General features: G+C 46.2%; 1 protein-coding gene and 1 long non-coding RNA gene across 2 annotated transcripts; one reads left to right on the forward strand and one right to left on the reverse strand.

Moving 5' to 3' along the window:
* Positions 1-14,630: 14,630 nt before the first annotated feature.
* On the reverse strand, positions 14,631-16,388 carry LOC128407807 (uncharacterized). Its single transcript, XR_008328908.1, has 2 exons — positions 15,211-16,388; positions 14,631-15,107 (listed from the first exon to the last, which is right to left on the reverse strand). It is a non-coding gene; the product is annotated as an uncharacterized LOC128407807 (long non-coding RNA).
* A 204-nt stretch (positions 16,389-16,592) lies between these two features.
* MSX2 (msh homeobox 2) lies at positions 16,593-26,547 on the forward strand. The gene is made up of 2 exons (XM_053376632.1): positions 16,593-16,938; positions 24,413-26,547. Exons 1-2 carry the CDS (start codon positions 16,593-16,595, stop codon positions 24,835-24,837), a joined length of 771 nt encoding a protein of 256 aa, XP_053232607.1. The 3' UTR covers positions 24,838-26,547.
* Positions 26,548-26,956: the final 409 nt, after the last annotated feature.

Here is a 26,956-nt window from a genome sequence, read left to right on the forward strand (position 1 = left end):
TGCCCAACAACAGACAAGGTCATCCCAGTTGTGTGAACTTGGGCTAGCTACTGCTAAAAGTATGCTGGTCTAGATGGATGTTTGATCTGAGCCAACAATAGAATTTCTTATTACAGCCAGATCCTAGACATGCCTTCTTGAACTTGTGTCCCACAGTGTTCAGTGATACTTTCACTGCAATCCTATGAATAAATCCCATTGAGCTCAATGGGACTTCTGGGTGGATGTATGTAGGATTGTGCTGCTGTGTTGCAATTATTTGGGGGAAAGCTCCATTGAACACTCTGGGACATACTTATGAGCAAGCATGCAAAGGACTCCCAACTATGCCTAGGCTTGTCAGATGGCAGATTGACAGCTCTGGGCATCAGACCAGGAAATGTCAGTGCTCTTCTTGAAAAGGATTCCTCTTTCCTTGACTTCCAGTTCCGAAGACAAGGCAACCTCTTCCCAAACATATAGCTACCCCTCCCCAATCCATTTGGTCATATTTCTTAATTTTATTTCAAAATCCGGGAAGGGCTTCTAACTCCCAGAGTTCATTAATTGAAGGCTGCAAACGTATATACATATGGGGGGGAAATCCCATTGAACTCAGTGAGACTTACTTTGAGTAGACATCTAGAGGATTGCACTACATCAGTTTGGGTACTCAGGGAGCTCCAGCCAACCACCATGCCAACCTTCACTGGCCCACTCACACTTGCCTATACTCGAGTTCAGCCGGTTTTCTTCCCGCAGAAGCGGGTTGTAGAATTGCTACTTCACTTCCTTGTAAGCGCGTAAAAGGTGGCAGCCGTAAGGGGAATCAACAGGCTTTTGGCGCAAGATCTCCTTTCGTGAAGGTTTAAGAATGCGTGATAGTCCCTGAAAGCATTTTATTATAAAATCCCAGCACCACAGAAACAGCCACCCGTAGAGGAGAGCGCCGTCTAAGGATTCAAGCTCCGCGCAGGGAGCCAATAACAATTAACTTGTGAGGGGCAACGCGATCCTAATCCACAGGGCGCCTCACTTCCTGAATTGAATGGAAGAATTTGGGAGCTCGGCTGTTTCCAGAGGTCACAAGGCCAAGTTTGCATTGACTAAGCGGGGATCCACCACGGCCAGAGATTCCGGGTGGGTAAAACTGCCTTAGTGAGCATCGGCGTCCTTCCTTCCAAGCGGAGTCTTTGCTCGGATTCTCTCTCTTGCCAAGTTCAGAGGCAGCGTGTCCTCGGGTGCCAGCTCCTGGGAAGCGACAGTTGGGTCTTTGGGCCTATCGCTGCGTTCAAGCTTTGGTTTTCCCTGGGAGGATCTGGCTGTGGGGAAACTAGCTGGATCCAAGCAGGAAGTCTGCGCCTGTTGGTTTTCTGCCTGGCATACAGTCCTTTAGGTCGCTGGAGTCCTATCAGAAATAAGCACGTAGCTCTGCTTCCAGGGAATGCGACCAGAATCGCACGTTGAGGCAGAAGCGAAAGGGCAGAATTCGTCTCGTTTTTAATAAGATTACCCAAAGGTCTACTGTTAGCTAAACTGCAGAGAGCTGAATACGGTTTTATAAATTTGACAATATATTGCATTTTTGTTTTGCTTGTTTCGTAACCAGGGTACTTGACTGTTTCTACAAGCCCGGTAGTCCACTCGTTCAACCTGCTACATTTCGTGGAGCCCAAAACGCCAGTTTGTTGCTTGTCAGTTTCTAAGAATTGGATGGTGACTTTTAGCCACAGGGCATAACAAACCTGCACACAAACAACGTGAAGCAGCTTTAAGTCCGAGTATTTGCTTAATGGTGTGATTCCTGTACCTCTCACCCACCTGCAGCCCTGATCTAGTGCCAAAGTAGGCGGGAGCAATCCCACCCCGTGAGCTTTCCTTATTACTATTATTAATATTCCTATTACTCCATCCTCCATCCCGCAATCTCAGAACCCACGCAGCTCGGTCGAACTGGTTGATGTGGTTGCAGATCGGGCAGGCGGGGCAGCCGGAGGCGCTCAGGTATGGCAGCCTGCCTTTCCCGTCAATGAGTCCCATCGGTCCGCCCATGGGGACATGTTGCCACTAATGTGAGGGCACAGATTGTACTACAGACTGACTGTAAATGGGGGACACACACACACACACACACACGTAAATCAACCCTAAGGCTGAACGTGGTATTGCGTCCGAATAAGTGTAAAAAATTTTGCACGCGCGCAAAAAGAGCTGGAGCTCGAATGCACCCCCCTCTCTGACCGTACAAGTCTCGTAGTCGTGGATTCTTCCTCGAATATTTTGAAGCTGAGGCTGGGTGGTCACTCATCCGGGATGCTAGAATAGCGGGTTTCCTGCATCCGGAAGTAGGATGGACTAAATGCTCTTTCCAACTCCAAGTTTTACTCCCAAACACACGTCCTCTAGAACAGGTCTCTTACAGCAGTAGAGGTTATGCCACAAATCTGCCACGGGTTTCCTTTCTGGGTGTGTGTTTACTTCTCTAAATGCTACCTAAATGCATAGAGTTCATAGCTGTCAACTTTTCCCTTTTCTTGCGAGGAATAAGGGAATTTCCCTTTTAAAAGGGGAAACGTTGACAGCTATGATAGGGTTGCAGCGCTGTCCCAGTGAGAAAGTCCACGGCCTTGACTTTCTTCCGCCTTCTTAACTTTGGTTGCCTTTAAAAGGGGCTCAAGACTCAATGAAACCAATTCTCCTCCTAATTTATAGTACCTCTTCTAAGAAACAGAGACTAAGCCACCTTGGACTTAGCGGGATTCAAACGCGCGAACGACCATTAGCCAATATGCAGAGTAAACTTTTCCTTGAAGGCTATGAAATCTAGGACCCTAAACATAGATACTTGGAAGCAAGTTTCACTGAAATCCATATCCCAGTAAATTTGTTGAGCCTGGAGAGGAGTGGGGAGATCCTTCACGTTAAGGGCAAATATTGTGTCTTCTTGCGCCATCCTCTTTCTAGAAACCCTCTTATTAGGGGCATTCAATTTTGCCATTCGTTGTTGGCTATATATTATATGGGGGTAGGGGTGTCAACTAAAAGTTATGAAAAGCAAGAGCCTGGGGTCAACTCTGACACTCCTGGGCTCAGTAGCAGATCATCTGCTTTGCCCGCAGAAGATCCCAGGTGTCTCCAGCTAGGTCTGGATATGTCCTCTCTCTGTCTACAACCCTGAAGAGCCGCTACCAGCCAGTGTCGACACTGCGAACCTAGATGAGCCGATGGTCTGACTCAGAAAAGCTCCCTCTATTCCCATGACAGTTTTAGTAAAAAGCTTAAGTACGCTATGACCAATAAAGTAGCAATTGACCACGTTAAAAAACAGTCTTCCTGTCTTTGCTATATGGTAAGTTAACACTTGCAATGGAAGAAAAGCCCTTGGTCTCGATTAAGCCCTAAAAACGAGGGAATCCCTCGAAAAAGCGGCGTGCAGCCGATGCTACAGCACCCAGCTGGCGCCCAGGCATATATGGACGAGTCTTCTGAAGTTCAAAGTAGGCTATACAGCACTGTACAACTGTTTGTGAACCAAGTGACCAAATCCTCAGACCACTGGTCGAATAGGGGAGCTGGCTGGGGCGGGGGAGCCAGCCTCCTTCGTTCTGGACCTGAGTTCCTGTTAGTTAGGAGGCTACCGGGCATCACGATACTGTTACCACTGTGGGAGGGGGGCTCAGGGGCTCTCAGTGCTAAGCCGGGCTCGGAGCTTGTGGTTTTTATTAAGCGGTCCCTCGTCTCCCCCTCTCAATAATCTGAGCCCTGCCTAAAACCGGAATTCAGCTTCAAGGCCATTTCGTCCCGGCACCCCCTACCCTGACAGCGTCTCTTACTTAGCCAAGAGCTCCCGCTTGGTTCAGAAAGGTTCATGCCCTACGAGGAAACTGGAGAGCGCGGGCGCAGGATGCCAGCAGCGTTTGGGAGAGGAGAAATGGGTTGGGGGGGGAGTCCATTGCCAGCGATGGGTAAACTGAGGCAAGCCACGCCCCTCCGACCAGGAAGCTCGCCTGAAATGGCAATGACTTCAGCTGGGAAATCTCCTTTCCTAAACAAAATTAACTGTGCAAACGTTAGGTAAAACTGCGAAGAAACGATGCTTTGATTTAGACTGGGGACTAGATCTGATTCTTGTATTTGCAGTCCTAAGGCTGAAGCCGCCCGGAGGCACATTTCTCTAGGAATCCGATCCACAACCATCAGAAGGTCGGTCTGCACTGCGAACGCTTAATATGGAGCTTTGATAGTAAAGTCCTTAGAAATGATCAGTTTCTTCCTAAACTGCGGGATTAGGATCCAGGACAAGCTTCGCAAGAGTGCTGTGAAAAAAATCAAAGGGGTTACTCTAGAGTAAACGAATAGAGAGTAGCAGCCGCAGTACTGAAGCGGTGTCCCCCAGGTTTGGGACACAGGTATATTTAGTATCCGAGTGCGGGCATTTCAAACCTTATGAATAGAACTATAGCACACTAAAGGTTTGAGCAATAAAAATAATAAAAATACTCTCTTTATAAAAAAGAAGAAGTCGATGATCTTGTGTTCATTGGCGTTTAGCCCTTATTTCTTAATGGACTTCATACTCCTGTTTACAAAGGGCAGGGATTTGTGGAGCACTTATTTTAATAGTAGGATGTGTCTAATGATATAAGCCCCAAAAATGCGGTATAGCGAGCTGGAAGGGAAATGAACAGAACGCAGAAAAGGTGGGGGTTGAGGCGCTTGCACGTTTTACCTGCCTTCCGCTCCCCCTCTCGCAATTGACTTGGCGCTTTAAAGAAAACGAAACGAGGAGGATGCCAACGCGGGATCGCAGGACTCTTGGTGAGCCGGGAAGGAACGGGAATATCGAGAAAATCTCTAAAAGTTTAAAACGCGTTTTGAAAAAAGAGGCCACTGGCAGCCGGACTCTCTAACCCTGCTCGGTTCAGTCGCTGTTTTTTGTAAATAAAACGATTACGTCGTTGGTTGATTCCCCCAACCTTCATTCGTAGAAACCAGCGCATTCTAGCTTATGTCACAGCAGGTGCAACAACTGCTTTCATAAAAACTCGATTGCGTCGAGTGAAGGGGAGGGAGAGAGAATTTTCGGCGTGTCACTAATGTGGAAGAAGAGGAGGCGGCGTTTTTTCCAAAACCAATCTTCGTAGTACAAAAAGTAGCGTTCTAGGAGCGAACTGAAGTCAATTGGTGGAGGGACCCAAAGGAGGAAACTGCCCCTTGCCATCGCTTGCCGGAACGGCGAAGTTCTCTTTCATCTCCTCCGAGCCCCCACTCCCAAACTAGGCTTGAAATGGATCCTCCTTAGCCGCAGGCTGCGTGTATGAGCTGCTTTTTCATTTTCGTTTTGGCTCTGAGGAAGAGCTTTGTGTCACCTGAAAGCTTTGTTCCCACTGATTTGAGACCAGGTGGTAGCATTTTTTGCTGAGAGTCATCGTCTTGTTCGGTGGCGCTGGCTAGTGCAAGCCGGCAACTGCACGGTGCCTGCAAGCCAGCCATTCCTCCAGGAGAAAAACGCTTTGGGCTGCGCTCACATAAGGATAATCATAAGATGCCTCTAACAATAATAACATACAAATACGTACTACAGCAGTAATGTGAACCCTTTAGCTTTCTTTTACACCCAAGATCTCGAACGCATAATAAGAACATTAATAATAACAAAGGCTTGCAAAAGCGAGGCTTTGAACCCACCAATCTGCCTCGCTGGGCAACACCAGGAATGATCACTCTGAAAGCCCCACGTTTTCCTTTATATAACAGAGACTGAAACATAATTGAGATGGATGAGGGGCAATTTCTGGACCAACTTCTGACACCTACATGTTTACTCAGAAGCTTATTTGGTGGGAATTCCTTTCAAGTTCAGGTGCAAACGGAAGCAGCCCAAATTCTTCAATGTCTTGGGGGGGGTGCGAGGGGGCGGGGCGGGGGCCACTAGATCCAGCGTCCTCCAGAGTCTTCCTCCTGACTTCCAACAAGCAACGCGTTGAAGATCGGCGCGGCCGTTTAAATCTTTGCTGACAAGTGCCAGGATCCGCCCAGCGTTTTCCTGCGCAGCCCAGAAACTTTTACAGCCCCCAACTTCAACAGAACTGGAAAACCCTCTGAATTCAAGGAGACAAGCCAGTGCGATCCTCGGTATAGAAGAGTCTTCGCTTCCACCAACCCCCCCCCCCGCCATGGAAACAGATCTCCCAATTGTATACAATTGCATGCAATTGTAAAGAAAGAAAATCCTTGTTCGGAGACAATTTGCATTGAGGTGGAGGGATGGCTCTAATTCCATAACGAGTATGTAACCAATATTGTTGCCCGTTGACAGCCACGAACGGGAATCTAGATTGTTGTTGTCAGAGGAGACAGAGGAGAATGAAAGCACCCCAGGTTGGCCGCCTTGCTTTACCGGAGGGGCGCCGCCAAGGGAGGGAGCGCAGGAGGGGCTGCCCTTCAAGGTGTTTCGGTTCACACGTCCTTCCTGTCCTTCAGAAGCCCCTCTCGGTCTGGGGCTCCATCCTCTGCGACTTTCGTCACCAACAAGCCAATGAGCAGATGCGCGTCGAATGCACAAAGCAGCGGTAGGCAACGTGGTGCCCTCCATACCTTTTGTACAGCAACTCTCAACATCCCCGGCTATTGCCTATGCTGGCTGGGAACTGCTGGGAGTTGTTGACCAACACCATCCCTGACCCATAGCAGGAGGGAAGGAAAGAAGAAGGACATGGTTGGCTGGTCTTGACAACTCAGCTGTAGCTTCTGTGCCGAATACAATGTGAGCAGGACAGAATATTTCCCCTTCGAACTTTTGTTGAATGATCACATCCATTTCCAATAGTACATAACCAGAAAGCAAAAGACAACTTTCCAGTAATCATTTCGGCATAAGACATACATAAGGCTGATAAAGCAACCCTATGCAGTATAATAATGTCCACCCAAAGCGTAAACATACTGGGTGTGAGACCGGAAGGAAATAATACAATACAATATAATATTATATATATATATATATGGTATATTATTATTATTATTATTATTATTATTATTATTATTATTAACATTCCGCCCATCTATATATGATCAATACCAAATAAAACAAAACTTAGGAGGCACCTGCCAGCCACGGGTCTGTTTCTTCCCATAAGTCAAAAATGCCTACCACACAAATGTTTACAAAAAATGCAGTGTATTTTTCAGGTGAGGTTCCAATCCTTCCTAGACAGCACTCATTGCACTCATTGGGATTTATTTCGGATGCACCATGAATGGGCTCCTGCTCTTAACCTCCAAGTTGTCCTTTAAAGGTTAGAGTTCAAACGTGCGCGGGGGATTTTCCCACCACCCTTACTGAAAACATTTATATACAGAGTGACAGAGAGAGAGAGATGAATGGCTTGGAATGACAAAGAACTGAAAATCGGGTTCCCCCTCTGCTGCAATCGTGTACACACACAGAGAGAGAAAAAGGCAACAAGCCAGGGTTCGGGAGCTTACTTCAACACACATCACTCTCTGCCTTTAATATTTCCTAGATCAGAAGCAGGAGACGGTCTTCCTCAAAAGCAACATCACGCCGCCTTGAGAAGGCAGCGCGCGCAGCACAGCGATCCTTGGCACGGTCCCCACCTGCTGGGCTGGGCCCGGTTTCCCTCCCCGCTGCCCAGATGCTGACAGCTCGAAACTTAGAACTGTATAGACATAACAAGAACCAAGGGAAGCAAAAGAGGAAAGGAGGGGGCGGGGGGAATAGAGGGAAAGCCGGGCTTTGAAGCCGCGCGCAGAGACAGAAGCGCTTGTAAAGCAGGAGCTCCCATCCCTAGAAGGCTGTGATGTTTTCCATTCCTTTTCTTTCCCGCCCCCCCTCCAATGTCTGAAGATAAATGCTCCAGATATTACCTATAATTAAGGCTCTTTTCCACCGGCTCCGGCTCCTGCATTGTTGTTGGAAACGCAGGGAGGCGCGAGTGGGGGGCGGAGAGAGAAACTGACTTCTTAGGAAACTGACTAATGATCCCATTGACTCTGTGAAGATGGAGGCTCAGTCAATTTCATTCCTTTAGTTTGCAAGGAGATTGGCATCTTGGAAAACGCGGGGCCGGGGGGGCGACTTAAAAAAAACCCCACACCTTCTGCTGAAACTGCTGTTGCTTTACAACAGCTTTATTTAGCGCTTCCAAAACAGTTCCCTTTAGTGGGGAGGCATCCGAAACAAAGGGCACTACTTGGAAAGGGGCAAGTGCGGGGCGCTGCTGTCCCAAGAACTTAGGCCATTCGTCTGATCCAGCGGAGCTACCCAGCTCAACATCCTGCGGCCAGTGAGCCCACAGCAAGCAGGACATGAGAGAAAGAGCATTCCGGGGCCCTTATTCCCAGCAGCTGATGTTCAGGAGCTGGGGCTGCCTCTGGTCCCCCTGCAGATCCCGCCTATAATTTAATTTACAGTATTGCATAAAATTTATATACCGCTTGATTGTAGAAAAAGCCTCAAGGTAGCCCAATCCTCCTTGGAATTGTTTGATTTCATTTTAAAGCACTTGATTTAGTGCCCCCTTCCGATCTCCTGGTGGCGAATTCCACAATATAGTTATGGGCTGCAAAAAGAAACACTTCCTTTTCTCTGTCCCGAATCTTCCCACATTTAGCTTCATCGCATGACCCCTCATTCTAGTATCATTCCATGCTTCGGGAACAAAATATAGCCTTCTGTATCAAGTTGCCATAATGTTTCTAAGGTCTTCTCTTTCTTACTGAATCAATATTCAGTAAGGGGGGGTGATTTCGCAACCTTTGAAATTTAGGGGTACAGTGCAGCGCACGCGCACGCACACACCACACACACACAGTGAGATTTGTTCTACCCTGGGTGATCTTATTATGAGAGATGTGTCGTGCATCGTTGTATACACCTTTGTCGTGCCCCTCCCAACTTCTCGCCTCCCCACTCTAAATTTAAAAAGCCCCAAATGTTAAAACCATTTCTAATACGTGAATTGTTGCAGCCCCCTCGATCATGTTGCTTATCCTTTTCTGTCCTTTCAGCAGCGCTAAAATCGCCCTCCCTTTTGTGTTGCGGCAACCAGCACACGGTGTTCCAAGTGAGACAGCACCAGCCCGGGTTTCGAATCACACGTGATTAAACATACATACATACATACATCTCCGTCCAGCTGTCTCCTTCTGCGCGCTGACAGGCGCGTACGACTATAGACCTTTAATGTGTCTTTAATACGCAAGAGTACTTGGGAACCGATCTGGCTGCAGATATGCCTGTGTTTTCTAGGTGTGGATCCCAAAGGCCTGAATTCATATTCGTATGTTGGTGACTCTTTGACCTGTATTGATTATGCTATTCTGAGGCATGGGGAGGTATATAACGCATGTTATGCATTTCAGAACATGCGTTATGTACCTCACCATTCTTCAGAACAGAAATGTTCTGAAAGGCTCTCAGTTTCTGCAAGTTAACCTTGAACCCACCAAGTCTTTCTGTTTGGCTAAGAAGAAATCGCACGCACGAAATAGGAAATGGTCCTCAAACGGGGGAAAGGCTGATTCAGTGGAAAGCGGGGAGGGGCGCTCCAAAGCCCACTGGATTTCGGCGGGGCATCCCAGCAACGTGTTTAGCATAGGGGTGGATCGCACCTCGAGAAAACCCGCACCTTCTAGTCCCATGTAAAGCGTTTAGGTCTTAGAAAGAGACGCATCTCCTGACAGGTCCAGTGGCTGCAGAAAAGAGGGCAATGCTTTTCAAAAACCAGCGTTGTTGCGGGTTTTGAGTGGAAGGGATATTGTTCTACTAGGGAGTTTTTAATTGTTTTTTTAAGGACCATTACTCCTGCTTAGTCGGGTTCTTTCCCCACTGCAATCCGTAGCCCTTACCCCTAAACGACATATCCATACCACTCCAGCCTTTGATCCTTCTGGCGCCCCCTCGTCCCATTTACACCAGATTCAGGCCCAGGAGCGCTTCGGAAGCCTCAGGGGCTGCCGGTCGGCCGCATGCGCCTCAGCACAGGGCGTGGGCATTCCTTCCTTATTAAAGATTTTTCCTAACAACAATAGAATAATTATGATCCTCAAGAGAGCAGCGTTCTCCCTCTTCCCGGCCTCCTGATGTCAATCCAGATAGAGTCATCACGGGGTGGCTGCGCCTACAGATGCGCGCGCGCGCTCTCTCTCTCTCTCTCTCCCTCCCTCCCTCCCTCCCTCCTCCTCCTCTGGTACAAGAGCGCAGGAAGGTAAAAGTTAAATGGACTAGTTGGTTGCTGCTGCTGCTGCTGCTGCTGCTGCTACCCTGGGGTGGGGGTAAGGACGGGGGTTGCGGGGCGGGGCTGCCTGGGACGGGCCGCCGCTTCTGCTCTCTCTGGAGCCGGTCAAACTGCACAGCCACTTCCCCCAGGAGTTTCTCTTTCATCTCCCCGCTGCTGGCGCCTGCAAACAGCCTCAGTTTGTCTGCAGCGTCTCTCCCGCCCTCCTCTCGCTCTCGCTCTCTCGCTCTCCCCCTTCGTCCTCGCCCCTCCTGGCTTCCCAGCCGCAGAGACTCCGGAGCAGGACGCATATTTCCCAGCTGGTGTCATGGAGCAGAGAAGGGGCCGTCCGGGTGAGCCCCTCACCCACCCATTCCCCGTGTGCCCGTGGGATATTGAAGGCAGACTGGCCCTCGCAGAGGCTTCTCCCTGCAAGAGGGAACCACCTGAAGGATCGTCGCATCACTGAACGGTCCTGTGGTGATCTTGCGATCCTTTGCTGCCCTTTGTTAAAGGGTCTTCGAACTGTGCGCTCTAGTAACATTAAAACGAGAGTCAATGATTGCCATCGGAACGGGGATACAGAATACGTCCCCTTTCATTGGGGTAGGGGAGCTTTGCGCCTGATCCTTTCGCACAGGCCGATCCAGAGGTTAATACTGTTGTTGTTGTTGTTGTTGTTATTATTATTATTAATATACCGCCCTTCATCAAAAGATCTCAGGGTGGTTCGCATAATAAAATACAAGAGAGAAACACAAGTAAATAATTTAAACAAAACAACAAAATAAAAGTCCCTATCCCACAAAACATTTTAAAGGCTGTAGAATATTAATCAGCCAAAGACCTGGTTGAAAAGGTATGTTTTCCCCTAGAGCCTCAGTATATATAATGAAAGGCCAGACGAAACTCCCCGGTGAGAGCATTCCACAAGTGGAGCCACTGCAGAAAAGGCCCCTTCTTGTGTTGCCACCCTGGGAGTTCAGGTGGAGGAGGCTCCGGAAGAAGGGCCTCAGGTGCTGATTGCAGAGTCGAGGATGGTTTGTATGGGGAGGGGGAGCCCTTGAGGTGCTGCGCCGGCCCTGAGCGGTTTAAAGCTTTATAGGTCAAAACCAGCACTTTAGATAGGGGAAGCAGTCCTAAGGATTCAGAACCTCCGTCACTATCATTATCTTTGTTGTTGTTGTTTAGTCGTTTAGTCGTGTCCGACTCTTCGTGACCCCATGGACCAGAGCACGCCAGGCACCTCTGTCCTCCACTACCTCCCGCAGTTTGGTTAAACTCATGCTGGTAACCTCGAAAACACTATCCAACCATCTCGTCCTCTGTTCCCCCCCACACACTGGGTCTTTTTCTTTCTTTCTTTCTTTCTTTCTTTCTTTCTTTCTTTCTAGATTGGGTAGAGTACAAAAATGGCAGGGCAGCAGTGGATTTTTCTGAATTGTTGAGGGAATAAGTAACTTGCAATGTAGCTGCTGAAAAGTTTTCATTGAAAAACAACAACAAAATCTGTGGGGTCCAGTTTAATAGCCTGGGTTCTTTATGGTTATGAATATTCGAGGGGATCTCTTTGATCTCAGATGCGCAGGTCTTTCTTATCTCTGGAAGGCCAGCGACTGATGTTCAGAGATCCTGGTCTGCTGCCCCTTAGCAATATTGTCGGTCTCTTTTGCTGCCCAGCCACGACTAAGTCATACTCCTTCCCTAAATTCTAAACAAAATAAAATCAGGATATCCAAGCTGTTGTCATTTTTTGTTCTCTGATACCTTTCCTGTGCTTTCAATCCAGTTTTTAAATTCTAGGTTTAAATTCAGGAGCGACCTAGGTCCAGTTTACCAGACTTCGTTCCATGTGGGAAAGTGGCAGAGTACCCGTAGAAAAGTCAGGGAGAACACGGCCCTTCTGCCTATTCGCGTTTCCTTCGAAGTAAGGCCTATCGAGGTCAAGCAGGCCTGCCTAGGCTTGCAGCCTGCCTCTTTTAATCCTAAAGTGCAAAAGCCACCGGCTATTTTCAGGTTTGCTATCTTGACAAACAAACACAGGATTGATCCCTAGAATTAGTGGCCACAGAGATCTGTAATGCTTTTGGAGTTGCAGGAAACACACCCTACGGGAAAAGGGAAACTCCTCTTCCAAGGAAAACATGTCCCATTGGCCATCCTGGTGCGAAGGATGTATTTTTATTTAAACAGATCCCAACAGCCCGATCTCTCAAGGCTTTGGGCTGAAAACCCGTGGAACTGTGAGAGGCTGGGAAGCAAGCAAGTTCCATTGGAAAGTCTTCCCAAGAGTCCGCCCTGCAGTCCTAGCTAGACACACGAGCTTGATGGAAATGCACATTGCACTCACTGGGGCCTGCGTGGATTTGACCGTTCAGGCGACTCTGCAGACAGGTGACACTTCTCTCGTCCGATTGTATTGGCTCTCCTCTCACTAATCTCTCTCTCTCCCCATGGGACATATACAAGCCACCGAAATATTTCATTTCAAGAAATGGGTTAGGGTAGAGAGTATTAAACAACTCAGAATCAAACGTTTAGGTTCAATGAGACTGGGAGATGAGAACAAGCTAAATAAGAGTAGCGAGAAAGAAAGAAAGAAAGAAAGAAAGAAAGAAAGAAAGAAAGAAAGAAACAAACAGCTGCTTAGAGCTGAAAAGGGGATTCACGTGTCCATCTGAAGCCGTCTGCAGCCAGCGTGCCCAGTTCTGTAAACCAGGTCACCGTGCCCTAACCCCAAGCCTGCCTCTATTCTTCCCGGGTAAAAACGTTGCATTTATTCGGTGTAATTATCTGTAGCCCTTCGGCCGATCGGCCCTTGCGCTTCATTGTTCCCTGTTTACATACATTGTTTCCTGATTTTCATCAATTCTCATTTACCTGTCATTAAGGGGAGGAGAATCCAGGGGTACCGAGCACAAGAGCAAAGGTAGGCGTTTTAACAAGTTGACCAGACAATGAGTTGTTTTCCGTCTCTCTCCGCCCCCCTTCACTTTCTGCACATTTTGCAACTTGACAGACTAAATGTGGACCTGAATACAGCAGGAAGAAGAAGACAGTATGCAGCATCTTCCCAAATAATTAAAGTTCTGCCGTTTACATGGAGGAATCCGAATCATGGTGCCTTTGTAGGTCCCATTACCCACCTATCCTAAAATACGCTTCAAGTCAATGGCATTTGAAAGATTGGGTGTGCATGCAGGAGAGACACGCAGAGCAGGATGCATGTACTTATTTGAGGGGCACAACAAAAAAGTAAACAACTCACAAACGTGCAAACGCCAAAATGGGAGGGAAAGAGAATTCAAAAGTCGCTGACCTAGGCTTGCAAACGCGAAAATAAATTCCACTCGAACCAAATATAAAGGGCAGGCGTGCAGAGGTTCCGAATTCCAGGTTGCATATGAGGGGAGGTTTCTATTGACGTGCACGTTTACTTCGAATTAAGTACCACTGTGTTCAGTGAGATGCGCGGCAAAATAAGAGCACGCAGGATTACGATATTTCACGCGTTTCTTCTTGACCCTGGAAGTCGATGCGCCTTTGCGTGTACGGCCCTTCAAGAATTCGAAAGGGGCAGTCCAGAACCTTGCAAATCAATGGCTGCAACATTACCATGCATAGCTGTCAACGTTTCCCTTTTCTTGCGAGGAATCCTATTCGGATTAAGGGAATTTCCCTTTAAAAAAAAAAGGAAAACATTGACAGCTATGTTATCATGGTCTCACTGGAAAGCGGGCTGCACCCCAAACAACGTTCCTTTCGCCATTAGAAGCGACTCTGCGGTGGGAATAGAGTGGAGGTGGCAGGGATAGATTAGGTTTTCAAAGCAGAGCGACTGTCTCTCGTACCCTCCGCAGATGCACGTACACAATCACTTAAAAGCTTCCGGCAGTCCTCGACTGGAGAGCCCCTTTCATGAAGGCGGAAGCAGTAATCCTTGGTACCTGGTTGAAGGTACCTAACTATCATTTTAAAGAAGAAATATTGACGATCACGCCGGGAAAATAATGAGAGCTAAAAGCAGATTTTAGAGAAGATGATGCACAGCGTCCGCCTGTCCCAATGGAAGTGATGGACTGATGGACAGAAAGTGGTGGGGTAGGCAAGAAAAGCTCCTCCGTCCCCATCCCCCCATCCTTCAGTTCACCCTGCACTTCCAAGCATGGAAAGAGCAACAACATTTAAGAACAATTAGAACAAACTTTTCCTAGCATCAGCGATGCAGAAACACACGACAATAAAGTCAGGGGTTTTTATGTTAAGCCTATCAAGGGTTAATAGTTTTGTATTTTTCACGGTTTCTCCTCCCTGGAGGTGAAGAACACGGGAAGACTTCAGCCTTGCATTCGTTTTACGCACACGCGCACCCCCCCATCCTAAACAAACCACGCGGAACTCGAAAAGAAATGTTATTGCAAGTAAATGGGATTTATTGTCGTGGTAAATATTGCAGAAGATGAGCGAGGAGAATTAAAGAATAGATTTTCCTCCATCAGATTCCTCCTCAACGCTACCTGGGACTCTCGATCGCTCGAGCAGCCGAGCTATAATCCTGCCTGTCTGACACTTCTGTTCCCACACACACACCCCTCCACGTTTTAATAACCAACAATAGTTACCAACGGATAATTAAGCTGCTATCATTACGACATTAAATTAATTACGAAGCAAAAAAAAAATGATTTGCTTTTCTCGGGCTGGCAATTGAAATGTCACTTTAAAATTAACACACCTCGTTGGCTTAAATGGGATGAAGTCGAAAAGTGGGACGAGGACATACGCGGGCATCCTGGAGGCTGTTTGATGCGCTGGCCGATGAAGGAGTGCAGAGTCAGGCTCCCGGCTTATTAAAGATGCATCTGTTTGTCATCAAGGGTTAGGCGCCTGCAATTTACATTACTAACTTAATCATTGGCGGCGGCGGGGGGAGGACTTATCGGTCCCTCTTCAATGCATTTAATTTGTTCTCTTATAATAGACTACTTACAGCTGCAGGGAGATGTTAGTAAGCAGTAAAGGAGTCCTCCCTTACTGCTAATACGATCCATCCAAAGGACTGTCTAGAGATGTTGTGCAGAGGAGTTTATTGGAACGGATTAAATCCCAAATGGTCTGCCTTTTGATGCTCCTGCCCCACCCCTTCCCCTCCGGTTCACTCAGCTGGTCTGGACTATCCGTTTACCTCGTTCAAAGTACTGGTCGTAGAGTTCTGAAAGGCCCTGTCTGGAAAATAATGCTGGGTCTCCAACTCCCCAAAATAAAAAGTCATCTGTCCCCTTCTGAATTTGGAAGCGCACCTTCCTTGCGCCCGTGTTTATTCTCCAGCATGATATGCAATGTTATGGAGGGGCGCTTGGAAAGGAGGCCGCTTCCTTTACCGATAAAGGCGCGCACAGAACCTTGACCACTACGTCCATTTCACCCACCCAGCCGCCCCTCTGCAACCTGGAAGTGAAACGTGCCATCGCTTCGCTGCCACCCTTTCTGGGGTCCCTACAAGACACCCCCTGCCCCCCGATGCCCCTTCTTGGGAGGAAGATCTTATTGATGGTGATGATGGGCCCCCTTAGGTTACTATGGGCTGTGGGCGATCGCTGCCTGAACGCGCCACGCTGGCGCCCCTGGAACAGGCAAGATGGCCCGCGGGGGGCATTCATTGGATTTTTATTTCGGGAGAATCTGAGTATTATATAAGAAGTCGATGACCTTGGCAGGGCCTCGGTGCGCTCTTGAGCGTTGGGTTGCCAGGGCTCACCGGCCAGGACTCTTGCTGGCCGGCAGATTTCGCTTTCGGGAAGGCAGGAGTTTTCCAGAGAGCGAGCGAGCGAGCGAGCAGGATGGGGGTGGGATCTGCCCTCTCCGAGCTTCCTCTTCGTATCATCGGCCCTAATTACTCCGCTGACTTTCCTGTTTTGGCAAAGTTACAGCGCTGGAAAGCTCCCTAATCACACAGCTCCGCTCGCTGCCCGTGTCATTAACTTCTAATTTATTTAAAAGGAAGGCAGAGTGCGGGGGAGGGGAGGGGAAAAAAAACTCCTTCGCTCCGACCCGTCCGGAGCCAATGGCGTGAGTCAGCGCGTGACGTCACGACCTGGAGGCGCCTCCCATTGGCCGAGCCGCGCTTACTCAACTTCCCAGAGGAGGAAACGGCCAGAAGTCTCCCAAAAAAGGGGAGGAAAAAAAAGTTGCTTGGCTGATTCGGGGCTGCGGCGAGCCGAGCTAGTGCGTCCGGGAGCGAGCGCGAGAGATCCAGGGGTCGGGAGACCGAGGAGCAGCAGCAGCAGCAACAGCAGCCGGGCAGAAGGGGACGCCGGGCGGCAGCAGCAGCAGCAGCTCTCGAGGCGGCGATCGTCGCGAAGCTGCGCCGCGATGTCTTCTCCGTCGAAGGCGAAGGAGGTGTTCTCGTCCGACGAGGAGGGCCCCGCCGCCGCCGGGCCCGAGGAGCGGCGCCCCGTCAAGGTGTCCAGCTTGCCTTTCAGCGTCGAGGCGCTCATGTCCGACAAGAAGCCCCTTCGCGAGACGGGCGGCAGTGGCGGCCTCGACGGGGCGGGCTTGGGCACTTCCAGGAACCTGCTCTTGCCGGGTCACGGCGCCAGGGAAGCGGCCAGCCCCGGGGGGCTTACAAAAACCTTCGAGACGTCGTCGGTTAAGTCCGAGAACTCCGAGGACGGCTCGTCGTGGATCCCGGAGGCCGGCAGATACTCCCCTCCCCCAAGTGAGTCTCGGGGTCGGGAGGGTTGCGAGGGAAAACATCCCTCGGGGGGTGTGGGATGGAGGGGGTGTGGGTAGAGGGGAGGAAATAGTTAGCAGGACTCTTTCTCCGGCCGTCGAGGGACCAGCCGCTTCGCCGCAGTCTGAACTCCCTCCAGATCCGAACTTTCGGGGCAGCAGCAGCAGCAGGAGGAGGGGAGCGAGGCGCTGCGCCGGATCCCTCAACCTAGTGTCTCGGGAAAGGCGCTTTTGCAGGGCGAAGCAGAAAGCCCGATTCCAGGGAACAAGGAGAGAGCCCTTTCAACCCCATAGCCAGCTTTTGCGGCCAAGCCTTCATTTGGTTTGCACGTAGTAAGGAACAGAAGAATGACCAAAGAATTCCGCGCGCTCCCGCCGCGATCTTCCTTAGGCTGGACCCGCCCGGAACTGCCCTCCGGCGGCCGAGACGCCTCGAGAGCCGGCTGTTCCAGCGCCAGCGACCCTCTCCTCGCCGCATTAGTCATGCCTCCTTCCTTCCAGCTGCCGTTGGCAAGAGGGAGATGGTCTTGCGCTACCGCGTCTAGGCTGTTTGCCCCCATCCCCCAGGATGATGGATCGCAGTAGAATCTCTCCTTTCTGTCGCGACGTCTTTTCAGTGACTCTCGCCTAGTTCAGTCATTTTAATTTTTGCAGTAGTTCACCCCACCCCCCCGCGCTGTCTTCTCGGTAGGCAAAAACCTGGCAAGGCGGGGAATCGACGGTAGTTTCTTCTAATCTCCCTCGGTTGCCTCGCCTGGTGCACCTGCAGCAGCGGGAGCAGGCAGCCTCCGGCTCCTCCGCGCACCTCGGGCTTTCTCTCTTTACATTTAACTGCGCGCCTCTCTCAATGGGGCCCATGTAGGGCCTCCAAACTTAGCCCAGGGACAGAATAAATGGGGAAGATAGAAGCGGGAAAGATCAGCCTTCTTGTTTCTTCCTCACTAGTCGAGAACTGCCAGCTCCATTGAACCTGGACGGCAGTTTCCAGGCTGTGAGGAAATGCGCTCAGTGACAGCATCGCCCATCTCCTTGGCTTTCAAAGGTCTCTTCGCTTAAGGAGGTTTCTGCAAACCACATTGTTTTGGAGCACTAGTTTCCTGGGACAGGTTTCTGGACAGTTTTCCAATGTTCTGAAACCTGTTTTATTATTATTAATATTTTATTTATAATTTTCACCATTAAAACAGTTGATAATAACCCAAATACCAATTACACATTTAGTTTTGACTTTCCCCCATCCTTTCCATGGCTCACTTATTTTCTTTTCCATTACATATTCTAATTAATCCCTATATTTTCATTTTCTCAGTTTTACATCTCAATAATGGTTACTGCTGAATTTACTCTGCTACTGTTACCTTTTTAATATGCTTACAGTGATTTTCCAAATACAGTCAACAAAACATTTCCAATCTCCCTTAAATATTTTTTTCATCTTGATCTCTTATTCTGTTTGTCAGTCTTGCGGCTAAAGTTCTGAAATCTGTTTGGAGACGGAAAAGTGTGACTTCCTCCCTCTTGCCCAACCATGGCTTTTCTTAATGCCTTTGATCCATCTTTATTTCATTTTCTACAATTTTCTCTTTACGCTCATAACAGAGTTCTTGATACTGTTGTGGAAGTGCATGCACACATCTGTCCTTATCGCAACCCACCTCTGCTTCATTTCATTCTTTGGATATTGGTGGTCTTGATAATGGAAGGTACTGTGTTACTTTTAATGCTAAATGGGTAACTGTGGTCATAGTAACACCTATATTTTCCCCCAGAAGCTGTTCCTCTCTCGGAAAACATTTTGTATGCAGCAGAAAAATAGCAAATTGATACTCTGGTTGTAAGTCTGCTTAATTGGAAATAAATTCCACTAATAGAAATGTGAACAAAGAACCTGATGGAACCTTAAATGTCTGTTGTGGCATTTGCTTTCATAGGCCAGAGTTCATTTCATCCACCACAAAGTGGGATCTCTCCCATGAAAAACTTGTACCAGAACAAATATGTTTTAACCTTCCACTGCACACTTTCTTTTAATGCAGTTTACTTCCAGCTAAGCTGAATCGGAGTACAAGTTGCTATATTTCCCCCCCAGATGGTGGGAAATGGGTGGCAAGGAAGAGTTGTTCTCATCATCTATGTTTCTATACTGATTTTTCTCCGCTTGCATTTGGTAAAGTTCCCCCCAAAGGCAATCAAGGCCTAGCTTTTTCTTTTCTGCATTCCCTTGCCTTGTTGCCTCATCCTGCACACCTTTGCTCAGAGGTCATTCTCACTGAGTTAAGTGAGACTTAACTCCCAAGTAAACTGGCATAGGATTACACACTGACCACGGCCACCCCAAGGCCAGAAATTTGCTGTTTATTCTAAATCTGAATAGCATCATTATTGATAGTGCAAGCCTAACCGTGTCCACTCTGAATTCAGCAGGACTTGCTATTATGGAGTTTATCCCCAGTTAAGTAGCATTAGGATTGCAGCCACAGACTTCTTACCAGTTTCCCTAAGCAATCAGAAACTCTTTGTAATTCTAAAAATGAATAGTTGGCAAAGGGTTTTGTGAGTGTGGGTTTGTTTTATCAAAACGAAGCATATTTAAGTATCCACTGGAATTTCAGTGTATTTGTTTATAGCTTTCCACAGAATTATTTCATGTCTGTGGTGCTTTTGCCTGCTTTTGGGTTTCAGGACATGAAGCCAACTTGGGTTAAGAGAACACTCATCAAAAGAATCCAACTCCCATCTTAAGACAACTTCATTTAAAAGTTATAGTTCATCTGATTTCAATGGAAATTTCAATGGAATGCGTTTCCGACTGAAGAAAAGTTAAGGGAGTGAAAAAAATCCCAGAGGAGCTTTCTGAATAGTGGAACTGCCATTCTTTAGCGTCTATAAAAAAAATTACTAAATTGCTTTAGACAGTGTCTCAGGTCTGGTTGACTCCAAAACTTGTTTATTTTCCGCATAAAAAATAGGAGTTATCTAGTGAGAGTATAGCTTTCCTGGATAATAAAATAAAATGAAAGTCACTTCAAGAAAATAGTAAAAGGAGAGGAAATAGGAATGGCGGGTTTTTAAAAATGCACAAATAAGATATTATAGTACAAAATATGATCTATTCCTGTATAAATGTATAGGGGTATGCTGATAGTAAAGTTAACATTGTAGATTCTCAATATCTTTGAAACTGTTGCACCACATGACAAGGAGGAGTGGGGATATTCATCAGAAATAAAGGGGAAATGGATTAAGGTTTTCTAGGTGTACAGACAGTATGCATAGTTAGGAGATCATTTTTGATTATAATTACATAGATTTTAGTGCAGCAGCTGTAATACTGTATTTTGAAAGTTCCTGTTAAAGGCAAAAGTTAAGAGCACCCATTATCTGGAAAAGTATTTTTCCAAATATTATCAGATTGAAAAGCTGCGCTTTCCCTGTTACCACTTAAAACAAATGGCATTTAATCTGCCCTTCTTCACATCTAGATCCAAGGATACAAGCCTAACAGAACCTCCTTTATTAAAGCTGCAATCCTATGCACACTAATTTGGGGGTACGCTTCCATGAAACTCCGTGCTCCTGTATAACTGAATAATTCTCCTGGGAAACACTGAAACTTGTTTTCATGGCGCCTTAAAGAGATTATGCGGTTTGCAAAAAAGCAATTCCTGAACTTCAGGAGAGCGTATTGTTTTCCTGAGCAATATCTAGCTGTGCCTTTAGAAATAAGCCTTCTAATTATGATCTTTGTTCAGCTACAAATATGTGTGACAGTTATTAGCAAATCAACATGTGCTTTAATTAGTGCGGGCTTGGGAAAGACGGAATGCTTCTCTTAATATGTTCCAATAACAACCCACTCGTTGCATTATGTAAACGATGAATGTCATTCCTAAATACCATGCTACAAATCACTTATCTTTGGGTATCTGGGTAAAACTTAATTTACAGCACGATCCTAACATAAGCATGGGATAAAGCTGTGAATGAAGTTACTCTCTCTACCCATTCTCTGCATGCATGCACACACTTAGGAATCAACCCCATTGATTTAAATGGGGCTTCCTGACACATAAATGCATATCCAAGCTCAACTTTACTGTATTTTTCACCCCCTAAAAAAAATCACCTCCTTTTAAAAAAACCAAAAAAAGAAAAAACCAGAAGCAAAACATTATCCCTTCCAAATCCTTACTGTGACAATAGTACCATTTATTCTGAAATGTGCCAGCTATTTAAACAATCTTAGGTTTAATTCTATTCTAGACAGCGTTTGCCTCTTAAACCAATATTTCCCACAAAACTATTCTGAAATTCTAAAGCCTGCAATCCTAAGCAAGCTTATTAAAGAGTAAGTCCCATTGGAAAGTGCTTAGTGAACAGACATAGAATTATACTGTAAATTTGCAAGTGGTCTCTTTAAGATTGTGATGTTCATCACAAGTACTTGCAAGTCCCAATAACAGTATATGCTAATTTCATGTCGAATACAGTCTTAGGATCCTGATGATGGCAATTCCTATTTATGCCTTTCCCTTGCTTTTCTCATAGCCTTGCTGAGCCCTGAAAGTCCTGCTACTGAAATGTAAATTATGCTTTAAAAAGAGTCGGGACTATTACTATGTAAATTACAGGCTTTGGGTTGTAATGGAACAAGATATGAAACAAATTCCACTGCCTGTATTAGCTACAGATGTTTGTATATATATATATATATATATATATATATATATATATATATATAAGCATATGTCATAAAAAGTACATGTTGAATCAGTGTGTCGACTTCCTTTTACATTTTTTGTTGCTGGCTTAGAATACAGAGATCTAAAATGGTGGTGGTGGGGAGAACCGTCAAGACTTTGCTCCCAGATCACAAGTCTACCATTGATTTCAATGAAAGGCTTGGCAATTAGAGCAGTTACAGAGAGGGGGGGGGGACCTTGTCGGACTCCCGTGTCCTCAGGCAAAGCTTCAGCTAAACTTTCTGATAAAATATGTAATTCATGCTGGATAAATCATAACAACTAGTGGCTGGAGATGCATTTATTTCTATCCTTTATGAAACTTTAAAAAATCAAAAAACCCAGAGCCAACTACTAACTCTTTCCTTTAGTAACACGTTCCACTTCCCACTTCAGTAAGGGCCCCTAGAAGTTCTTGCTTCCCCAGATCTTACTAAGATGAGCGCATTGGGGGCAGGTTATGCACCTGATTTTCTGACCAGAGGTTTTCAGATGCCCTAGACTTTTTGTAGGACTCTTCGCTAGGATACCATACATAGAGGGCATTGTTGCACAAAAGAAGGGTGACCAGCTGTTTTGGCAACAGTCTTGTTTCAGTAAGATGGTATCTTTGCAGTAGATTTTTCGTTAAAGCTCTCCATGAGGTTCTGCAAAGGCCTGACAGTGATATGGGGATGCAGGTGGGCTGTAATATTACTGTAATCACATCCTATAGCATTCGGGAACACTGGAGCCAACATTGTTGCCATATTGACTGTTGTTAAGGATATGAGACTTGTCAGTGTACCTTCACAGTCCTCCATCTGCTCACCTTAAATCTCTGTATCCCTTACAGCAGACGTGAGCTTATCGGATCTCCTTTGTTTTTCACTAGATCTGCCGGCCAGAACCAAGTGCTAAGGACATACAATTAGTATTAAAGAACAATCTGGGCTCAGGGATTTGTTTTCAGTACAAAAACAGAGCTTACAGTCCTTTCACGCAAAAGTCTACTCCTCTTTAGTTTTCTTATTTCAGCAGATGGGGAAAGTGGCTGTTGCTATTACTAAATAATTGGTCTTTGGGAACCCTTAACCATCTATTGGAAATTACAGAAATAAATACCCATTGGATTCCTACTGGTGCTAGGAGTGGAGCATAGCAGAACATGCAATAACCCTTTTAAAATATGTTTAAAACTTGCTTGGTGGATTCTAAGATCCTCACTGAGTGAGGGGAATAGATCAGGAGTATTCTATTCTGTTTTCTATCTGTACACCCAATATGTTTTAAGCATACAATTTAAAACGTAAGATGTGAATATGGCAAATGCTTATATTGTACATGTAGACTCCTCAGGCACCTGCAGTCAAGTGTGGCTTCCTGTCAAGTGTATGCCTGATAGCAGACCCAAATCTGCTGCTAGGTGATGTGCAAAATAGCTAGGATAGTTTCCAAACAGGCTACTATTTTTTTGGGGGGGGGATCCCTGTGTACTGTCTTCATTACATTAGCTGAGCTTCTGAAGGTTTCAAACAAGGAAGACAAAAAGAACCCTCTTCAAAAAACAACAACTGAACTAGGATATATTGTGTAGATGAATTAAAGCAGGGATGGCCAACAGGTAGATTGTGATCTTCGGGTGCCTCTCCCCCCCAAAAATCTTTGATTTATCCCAAAAAACTCAACAACTTTGGTCAATCCAATAGGTAGATCACCGCCAGTTTTTTTAATAGTGGGAGTAGATCAGTCTCTTGAAAGTTGGACATGCCTGATTTAAAGCATACAAAGAAATGTAATAGATGGCTCATTGCTTTGATCCCGCATCAGATTTTTTAAATAGGGGGCACAGTAGTTTCACAGAACAACATGTGTCTGCTACAGCCAGATTGCAAACATCCACATTATAAGCAGAAATATAGGCTATCCCTTTTAAAGTTTAACGTATCATTCCCATCTTCCATTTTAAAAAAGGGGTCCTTCTTGGTGTGTCAGAATTTCCTGTGTTCTGCTTTCTTTCATATTTGCCCTCACATAAACATAATCTCATGCGTTCTTCTTAAGCCAACTGTCTTATCTTAGTGTTTTGATGTCTGGGGGGTGGGCGGTACAATTGGGCCTGGTTGCCTTTGTGCAGCCAGTAATGGACTATTCTGCTTGTTACCATCATCATCATGATTTTTAAAAACTATTAGCATGCGGCCCTCGCCCCATGTACGTAAGAGTCAGAGCCATTGATTTAAACAGGACTTGCCTCTGAGTAGACATGGCTAGGATTGTACCGCTATTATCATTTATACCCCATTCATACGCTGAAGGGACACGGGTGGCGCTGTGGGTTCGAATCCCCGCGACGGGGTGAGCTCCCATTGCTCGGTCCCTGCTCCTGCCAACCTAGCAGTTTGAAAGCACATCACGTGCAAGTAGATAAATAGGTACCACTCCGGCGGGAAGGTAAACAGCGTTTCCGTGCACTGCTCTGGTTCGCCAGAAGCGGCTTAGTCATGCTGGCCACATGACCCAGAAGCTGCACGCCGGCTCCCTCTGCCAATAAAGCAAGATGAGTGCCGCAACCCCAGAGTTGGCCACAACTGGACCTAATGGTCAGGGGTCCCTTTACCTTTTACCATATGCTGAAAAGGAGAGAAGAAGCTGCTTTTGCTGCGACATTTGGCAGTGATCATCCACTCCCCCCCCCTGCTCCCAGCTTTGGTAACTGATCTTTGTTTTCCTTTCCAGGACACCTGAGTCCCACAGCCTGTACGCTGAGGAAGCACAAGACCAACCGGAAGCCCCGGACACCTTTCACCACTTCCCAACTGTTGGCTTTGGAGCGCAAATTCCGCCAGAAGCAATACCTCTCCATTGCCGAAAGGGCTGAGTTTTCAAGCTCGCTGAACCTCACAGAGACCCAGGTCAAAATCTGGTTCCAAAACCGGAGGGCCAAGGCAAAGAGACTGCAGGAAGCAGAGCTGGAGAAATTGAAAATGGCAGCCAAGCCCATGTTGCCATCTGGCTTTAGCCTTCCTTTCCCCATCAACTCCCCTATCCAGGCGGCCTCACTCTATGGAGCATCTTATCCCTTTCACAGACCTGTGCTTCCCATCCCACCTGTAGGACTCTATGCTACTCCCGTCGGATATAGCATGTACCATTTATCGTAAGAAGATCAGAAAGCAAAGCAGCGGCGCAATCAGAGACTTTCTGGTGGATCTTGCCCAGTTCAAGAGTGCAGTACAAAAGCCAATTACTGGTCATTTTTCTGCATGTTTGTATGTGCCTTATCAAGTTTATAGGAGTTTGAAACAATAAGCAGAGCCTGTATTCTGCAGGCTGGGGAACCAGCCAGGTGTGATCTCAACACTTAGAATCTGATCCTGAAAGAGAAGGGTTGGGGTTTTTTTTAACATACATGCTTAAAGTAATATAGTTTGTTTATATACTGCACATGGGGGCGGGGCAGGAAAGGAATCAATACTTAAATCATGCATTTTCACAGCATTTCTGTTTCCCCGCGATGTTTGCAGTGGGGTGTCAAACCACGTTTTGTTTTTCAAAATAGGAGCAGTTCATTCTTTAAGGCGAGAAAGCTGCAGCTTGATCCTATGCATGTTTACTCAGAAGTAAGTCCCACTCTGTTCAGCGGCGCTTACTCCGCATTTAAATGTGGCTGTAGGTACGTTCCCATGTGTTGTTTGACTTGGTGGGGGAAATTTAGATATAAACGTGGATTTTATTTCTAAGACCAACTTTGGAAATAAACGCAGACTTTCAAGTAGAGGCAAGGAGTTAGTTTCTGCATTTCCGGTTGGGTTCTATGTTGCAGTCTAGGCCTTAAATGGACGTGTAGGCAACTGGAGTATCTTGAATGCAGAAGGCTGGGCATCCAGCAAGGCAGTCTGCAAATATTTGACCTAGAGTAGTTCCGTTGGAATAAATGGGATTGATCCAGATAAAGGGACCTACTATGCAAAGGATTAATGCCAATGATAATTTTATTCATCCTTAGTCTGCAGTTTATTCTTGCTTATAAGACATCAAATAAGGGGTTTGTATGTATGCAGTGGCCAAGAAGGCAGGCCGAGAGCTTGAGAAGAGTTCTGTCCTGATCCCGTTCTCCCCTGGTTTGCTTCAGAATTGCCACTTACAGTCAAGTACTTGACTTTTGGAAAGATATCAGGAGGGGGAACAAAATAGAGGTATGAAGAAAAGAGGTGTTGCTTTTCAGAAGTGTGTGTGTGTGCATGTGTGTGTGTACATGTCTGCATTCATGTGCAGAGAGACTATCAAAACCGTGTTGCAAAGTTGTTTTGTTTTTATTGCAATATTCTGTGTTTTAACCATTATTAGCTTATAGAAATGAATTTGTGCTTAAATGTTTCTTGAAACACCCATAGATCCAGACAAACAAACCAACCTATGGAAACTACATAGTGCCACTGACTCTAAATACAGGACTCACCTTCCCAGGCTTTTAATATTGTTTTCAGGCTGGAAGAGTTCTGTTTAGTGTACTTGGTACTATAATAACCCATTTTTATTATTCTAATTATTTTATTATTACTATTGCTAAACGTCATGGTAAAGTGTCTATAGAGGATGCAGACTGTTGAAGACAGGACTTCTCAAAGATGTATTTTTGGCATGTTTATAAAAGAAAAAGGGCCACACGATTTGTTTTGGAGTTTTGTTTTGTTTTTGCCCCGCTACAAGCTGTGTTGTGAACCTTATCCATTAGCTCAGTTCTACCCTTTCACCCCCAGTATATTAAAATCCCTTTGAAAGGGATGCCTTGTACAATTTTATATATTTTATTGAAGATTTATTATTTCTTATCTCTTTTATTTAGAATTAAATTAAAAAACCTTGTTAAATTGTGTGTGGGTTTGTCCGTGCTTGGAGTTATTTATTTTAAAACACTTGAAGCCAAAGAAACTGTTATCATTTGTGTCTCCTTTTTCAGTTCTTCGGAAATTTAAGCCTGAACAAAGGCCAAATCCGCAAACAAAATTGTGTTTCTATAATTCAAATAAAACAGGCAAATCTTATGGACCCTCTCTTCATTTAGGCTGCAATCCTATACTCACTGGGAGTAAGAACCCATTGAACTTACTTCTAAGTAGACATGTGTGGGGTTGTAATGTTCCATTACTGAATGCAGACTATCAATAGTGGGGTTTTGGCTTTTTCATTCATACCTGGCTTTGGTAAAGTTACTCATTGTTTACACCACTTAGTAAGTAGCAATTCTCTGAATAGAGAAAGATAATTTTTTGATTCCCT

Source organism: Podarcis raffonei, chromosome 2, assembly GCF_027172205.1.
Source record: "Podarcis raffonei isolate rPodRaf1 chromosome 2, rPodRaf1.pri, whole genome shotgun sequence".
NCBI classification, from domain to species: Eukaryota; Metazoa; Chordata; class Lepidosauria; order Squamata; family Lacertidae; genus Podarcis; species Podarcis raffonei.

Excerpts from the sequence above, each read along its gene's own strand:
- MSX2 (XM_053376632.1), top strand. The coding sequence starts at position 16,593 with ATGTCTTCTCCGTCGAAGGCGAAGGAGGTGTTCTCGTCCGACGAGGAG. Across the intron at positions 16,939-24,412 it reads CAGATACTCCCCTCCCCCAA|GACACCTGAGTCCCACAGCC; the intron begins GTGAGTCTCGGG and ends TTTCCTTTCCAG.